We start from the raw sequence: 6,846 nt of genomic DNA, 5'->3' as shown, positions 1-6,846 counted from the left end.
GTGATAAATTTGCATGCAATATACTTAGAGGGCTACAATTAGTGCTATACAACTCTTCATAAATGTGAAGTATTTGGCTTGTGATTTTGGATTATGAACCGTAGTCTATTATTATCGATATATTTTGTCCTTTAAAAATTGGTAAAAACGTGTTACACTCTCCACCCAATTTTAATTATGACACCCTTTTGGCTAATCTAATTTCACACCCATGCCAACAAACTCACATAACTCACTAGCCATGCCTATTTAAACAATGCACTTAATCCAAATCTAAACTCACCCCTTGCAAATTAAGTCCACGATGGAAAACTACTTCCTCTTCTTTTTACTCGTCCTCCCCATCTCCCTCTTCTTTCTCCACCACCTGCACCGCCGCACCTATCGTCCGCTGGGTCCTCCCGGCCTCCCCCTCATCAGAAACCTCCACTAGCTCAACACCTCCGCCCTTTCACGTCCACCTCCACCGCCTCATAAATTTTTTCTCAGCCTTTTTCAAAATTAGTAAGCGGTAACCAAAACAAAAAATTAATAAAATAAATAAATGTATAATCTTAATTTATTTTTTCTTATATAATAATAAAACTGAAAAATAAAAATAATACGAAATAAACCAAAATTTAAAAAAGGAAACATGTCAAATTCTTAAATACATAAAAAGTAAAATTTAATATATTCATTGAAATTGAGTTGTAAAACACAAATTCTATTAAAATTAAGTATGGAGGAACGTAATGGATTGGTACAGGTATAGTGCCTGACAAGTGGGCCATATAGTGACATCGGCCCAGTCAAACGGAAACACCTAGCTCGGCCTAGATCAATTTTGCTGATGATGGCCCAGCTAGCAACTGTGCTGCCGTACCCGACATCATTTTCTTGGGTCTAATCATTATAATTACATCAATTTTGCTGACGAGAATGCATTATTGGGTTCAATTTGATATTTTCAAATAATAAAACTTAAATAGTGTACAAAACTCTTTAATTAGTGGAGGATGAGTGCTCATGGCTATTTCAACACTGCACTCAATCCAAATCTAAACTCACCCCAGGCAAATTAACTCCACGATGGAAAACTACTTCCTCTTCTTCCTACTCTCCCTCCCCATCTCCCTCTTCTTTCTCCTCCACCGGCACCGCCGCAACCGTCGTCCGCCGGGGCCTCCCGGCCTCCCCCTCATCGGAAACCTCCACCAGCTCAACACCTCTGCCCCTCACGTCCGCCTCCACCGCCTCTCCTCCAAGTACGGCCCCCTCATGTCCCTCACCCTCGGCTCCGTCCCCGCCGTGGTCATCTCCTCCGCCAGAGTCGCCAAAGAAGTGCTCAAGACCCACGACCTCGCCGTCTCCGGCCGCCCCTCCATGCTCGGCCAGCAGAAACTCTCCTACTCCGGCCGCGACCTCGTCTTCTCCCCGTACGGCGACTACTGGAGAGAAGTCAGAAAGATCTGCATGCTCCACCTCTTCAGCACCAAGAAGGTCCTCTCCTTTCGCTCCGTCCGGGAGGAGGAGATTTCCCGCACGCTCGAGAAAATCTCCGAACTTTCCTTTTCCTCCAAACCCGTGAATTTGAGCGAGATGATGATGTGTCTGACGAATTCGATTATTTGTAGGATTGGGTTTGGGAAGAGGTACGAGGAGAGCAGGTTTGAGGAGCTGCTAAACGAGGCGCAGGCCATGATGGCGAGTTTCTTCGTGTCGGATTATTTTCCGGTGGTGGGGTGGTGGGTTGACAGAGCGAGTGGGCTGTTTGGGAGGCTGGAAAAGAATTGGAGGGAATTGGATTTGTTTTACCAGAAGGTCATTGAGGAGCACCTGGACCCTGAAAGGCCCAAACCCCAGGAGGAGGACATCACTGATGTCTTGCTCCGCCTGAGAAAGGATCGGCTATTTGCAAATGATGATTTCACTCTTGATCATATTAAAGCACTGCTCATGGTATTCTGTTTTAAAATTTTAATTTTATAGATGGTAAAGTATTGTGACTTGGGAAGTCAAAAGAAGTAATTATTAGTTAAACCAGATCTACCACATCATAGGAAAGACTAACATAAGTAGTGACAATCTTATATGAGACTGACTAAATCATTTCTAAATTTATTTTTTCAAAATAAATAAAAATGTCATTGTGTTTGTTTATAGATTATATGATATACCCAATAATTTCTCCTTTTAAAGATATAAGGGACATAATAATTTAGTCTGTTGAGAAAATATTAGATGCATCATATTCCACCTAACATGTTAATTCGTATATTAGACGTAAATTCAACTTGTGTTGGTATTTTAACTGCATTAATAGGTAGTTTTAATTTTTTTGCATCTAACAAATCAAATACATGGTAAATTTATGTTGGTCCCAACTTTTCAAATAGCATGCTAGGTAGTATATATACTAGGTGTAGCTAATAATTTGGTCTACTTCTTATGTCTTTTGATGAGACTCTCGGATACAATATATCCCCCTAAGGTGGTTATTGTGTTTCTTTTCTTTTCTTTTTTATTCTTTTAGTCTTGATTCGTATAAAATTTTATCGATTAGTAAGTCGTATATTTGACTCAAAAACTTAAGCTATTAGGGAAAATAATTAAAATTTTAAAATATATATTTAAAAACTATCAAAATATGTAGATTGAAAAGATAAAATTCAAGATTACATCTAATTTAAGAGTCACCTTGCATATTTTCGGTGAGGTATTTCAGATTGTAGTGTTTCAAAACGAACATAGATATGGATCATATGTTTGAGACTTGCATAAATATGGGGTCTATATACCTTTGTGTCTATTTGGAACATAGTCCATGATAAAAATACTTTCATCATTTTTTTCTTAATTTGATTATGAGGAGAGGCATATATATTTGGTGCATGCTCAGACTCTCAATCTTTAGGTTAATTACTCAAATCTTACAAGCATAATAAAAACTTATTTATTCAGACATTAGAGTGGGTTCAGAAACAAGTTTTATAATTCCAAAAAAATTCATTGCTGCATCTCAAGTCTTATAATTAATTAAAAAGATACAGTATGCATCCTCATTAATTAATCATCTTATTCTTGTTCTGCAGAATGTTCTTGTCGCTGGAACAGATACAAGTGCAGCTTTTGTAATTTGGATAATGACAGAGCTAGTAAAAAACCCTAGAGTGATGAATACCTCACACAACGAACTCAGAAATTCAATAAAAAAGAAAAATCTCATAAACGAAGACGATCTTCAGAAACTTCCTTACCTCAAGGCTGTGGTGAAAGAGGCATTCAGGTTGCACCCCGTGGCTCCCATGCTTATTCCTCGAGAAGCAATTCAAAAATTTACACTAGATGCGTATGAAATCGAACCCAAGACCATAATTTTTGTGAACGCGTGGGCCATAGGAAGGGACTGTGATGCTTGGGAAAACCCAGAAGAGTTCTTGCCTGAAAGATTCTTAGAAAGTTCTATAGACTTCAAAGGACAAGATTTTGGATTAATACCATTTGGCACCGGTCGGCGACTTTGCCCTGGGATGCACCTTGGAGTGCTAACTGTCGAGCTCGCACTCGCCAATCTTCTCTATTTCTTCGATTGGGAGTTGCCACAAGGGATGAAGAAGGAAGACATTGACATGGACATGATTCCTGGCATTACCATGCACAAGAAAATTCCTCTTTATCTCTTATCTAAAAAGTATTGTGTATGAATTAATATATACAACCATTCTGGTAGTAGTAAGCATTATCAATATGCAGAATTCTACTTCCAAGTCAATCTTATGTACAATTTGCTTGTAGTGGTTGCTACATTGTCATAAATTTAATAAAGGGTTCCTCCCATATTTTGTAATTTTATGTTCATAGTACGTATGAACAAATTTTTCGAAAGAAGATTATATTTTCTTTTTAATCAGCCCATAGCACAAGCATATGTTATAAGTCGTAATATATTAACACTAGTAGTGGTAGAGGTAGACCATAATTTAAGTTTATAAATTAAGAGGGTCTATTTAATATTGTTTCTAATTTTTGTTTTTATTTCTTTGTCGTACTGAACAAACATATTATTTAAATTTTCACCATATTCTATAGGTTTATCAACATTTGATTGAAGAAATGCTCATTTTTGGTATCATTTTTATTTTTATTTTTTGTTTTCATTTCGGTACATACATTGAACAAACATATTTTTTAAATGATTACATGAATTTAAATTTTAATTAAAATAAAAATATTTATTTTTCAATTGTATGTATAATAAGATTGTTCTTGTAAAGTAAATTTTGAAACATAATAATTAAGTAGATAATTAAAATAATTTTTATTTTATCATCAAGTACTTTTAATATGTATTCTTTGCACATTATTATTTTAATAATTTTTTTAAATTATTATTTGATTCAAGGAAAAAAATAAGCCTTTGTTTACTAGTTTTTTTTTTTTTAGTTTCATTTTTCGGTTTAATATTTTGGAAGACTTCAATTTTGGCTGCAAATGTTCGCGATACTACAGCTCAAAAGTGGACTTGAGAAAGCTTGGGTCAATGATTCTCAGAAGAATTGAAAGTATCGCTAAAGACTATCTAATTCGAGGCCTTGTTCCTATTGCATTTGATGTCCTTAAGGCCAGTGTCTACTCTTCTCAACGTTTTTCCATCATGGCCTGCAAGTTAAGTTCAGAAATATATGTTGGTGGGAATTAGGTCACTCAATCTAGACCTGTCATGGTTATAGACGTCGTGCCAAGAACCAGCTTCAAGAATGGATCAGTGGTGGCTTGAATGACATACTTGTCCTGGTAGAAACATTCCACCTACAGTCCATCTTCTAACTTGTTCTTGCAGTTGTTGTGCACAAGCATATGTTATAAGCTTTAATTTTTTATTTTTTATTTTTTATTTTTTTCGATAACCGATTTTCTAAATTTACACAAATCCAAATTTGAGACTCAAACTTTACGCAGCTAATTAATAGTATTGAGAGACAGAAGGCCCTAGATTCAATTGTTTGAACTTGAATTTTTTGTTAAATAATAATTAGAACGACTTATTTGTGATTGAAAACAAAATCAAAGCATGAATTGAAAACGGACGAAAAGAGCCTACAACTTCTAGGGGAGACTGATGGAGCTAGCTAGATAGAATGGGACACTAGCTATATATATATATATATATATATATATATATATATATATATATATATATATATATATAATTATGGATACATCCCAAGCGCAGTGCAGATGGGTCCAATGCTATGCTAAGTCATCACGCCTACAAGTTGTGTTAGGACCGGAGGAGCTCATGGGTGGGCTTGATACACATGGGTGAACACCAACTTGACCCAAAAGCTCAAGCTATTTGGGTTTTGGGTCCATCCATGTATATAAGCACCTATCATTCACTTTAATTTTCCAATGTGGGATAAGCTCACAAGTGGAATTCTCAACAATCTCCCCCTCACTTGTGAGTTCTAGCTGCTCCCCCTTGAACAGAAATTGTCTCCTTTCTGGGACAATTCTCCAATAGTTGCTTAAGTGGGCCTTACCACTGGTGTCTCAGATGCATCAGATTGCATTCCACGTGCCTCCGAACCAATCCTACCTCTCATGTCTTGACCCTATTTGAATCCATCCGCAGCCTAGATGATCCTTATTGGCCTCAACCATACACTTGGTCCTCCAATTGTTAGCACGTTAGTAGAATTAGCTTCCCATCTCGACTTTTATGATGTCGCTCACCCCGAGTTACAAACCGTCGGCTCTGATATCACTTGTTAAGAACTTGTGAGCATCCAGAAAGATGTGACACTAGAAATTTAATGTGGTTCGGTCAATATCGACCTACGTCCATGGAGCACACACCAAATATTCTCTATTTTGCCGAAAAATTACAATTCTTACTCTCTCTCTCTCTCTCTCTCTCTCTCTCCCTCTCTTCTTCCTCTTTCTCCTCTCTGCTCTTTGACTCTCCGAGCTTCTCACTGTGCTATTACATTTCTCAGCACTCTATTTATAGAACTGAAATTAAAAACACAATTAATACATAATCAATCAAAACATGGGAAATTACAATGGAGAGATAAAATGGAGATAAATGCAGCGCTTTTTCCAACTTAGCTCCATGAATGGACCGCGTCTTCAACTCAATTCTAGCTCCTGGCTGTCTTCTAGCTCCAGCTACAATAATCTCCTACTTGGAGACAGAGACGCCTCCTTAACCAGTATCATGAATAAATAATGTGCTCAAATATGTCTTCAGGCATGAAGACTAACTGAAGTTGAACACAACTTCAGTTTCTCTATAGTCACCATCTTCATGTCTGCTTGATTCTTACGGACTAATCTGATGGCTGTCATCTTCACAACTGGTGCAAAGATGTCGGTGTAGTCAATCCCTTCCTTATGTTTAAAGCCTTTGACTACCAACTGAGGCTTATACCTTCTGGAGCCGCCATGCTCCTCTTCGATTTTGTACACCCACTTGTTGTGAAGGCCTTTGGGCAACTAAGCTAGTTCCCAATTTCTATTGGAGGTGAGGGACTTCATCTCATCCTTCATCGCAAGCTTCCACTTGCTCGTATCTGCCACCTGATATGCTTCATCATAGCATTCGGGCTCTTCTCCATCTATAGGAAGTAAGTAATCAATATACCTTTTGTTTGGTACATGAGACCGAGTAGATCTCCTAAGCTCCGAAGCTGGAGCAGGAGATGGTGGTGCGACGATCTGCTCCATTAGTTCCTCCACCTGAGGATTCTCAGCATTCTGCTGTTGTGTCCCGACATATTCTGAATGGACTCGTTGTAGTCTCTTCTTCTTTGGGGATGGGTGTTTATCTAGAAACTAACCCTCTTCTATTTCCTGACT

At 37.6% G+C, this 6,846-nt stretch overlaps 1 protein-coding gene across 1 annotated transcript; it reads left to right on the top strand.

Moving 5' to 3' along the window:
• The first annotated feature begins 919 nt into the window (after window positions 1-919).
• On the top strand, window positions 920-3,829 carry LOC131162262 (6,7,8-trihydroxycoumarin synthase-like). The gene is made up of 2 exons (XM_058118568.1): window positions 920-1,941; window positions 3,075-3,829. Exons 1-2 carry the CDS (start codon window positions 1,072-1,074, stop codon window positions 3,684-3,686), a joined length of 1,482 nt encoding a protein of 493 aa, XP_057974551.1. The 5' UTR covers window positions 920-1,071; the 3' UTR covers window positions 3,687-3,829.
• Window positions 3,830-6,846: the final 3,017 nt, after the last annotated feature.

The sequence above is a fragment of the Malania oleifera genome, chromosome 8 (genome assembly GCF_029873635.1).
Source record: "Malania oleifera isolate guangnan ecotype guangnan chromosome 8, ASM2987363v1, whole genome shotgun sequence".
NCBI classification, from domain to species: Eukaryota; Viridiplantae; Streptophyta; class Magnoliopsida; order Santalales; family Ximeniaceae; genus Malania; species Malania oleifera.
This window is presented reverse-complemented; position numbering and strand designations above follow the sequence as displayed.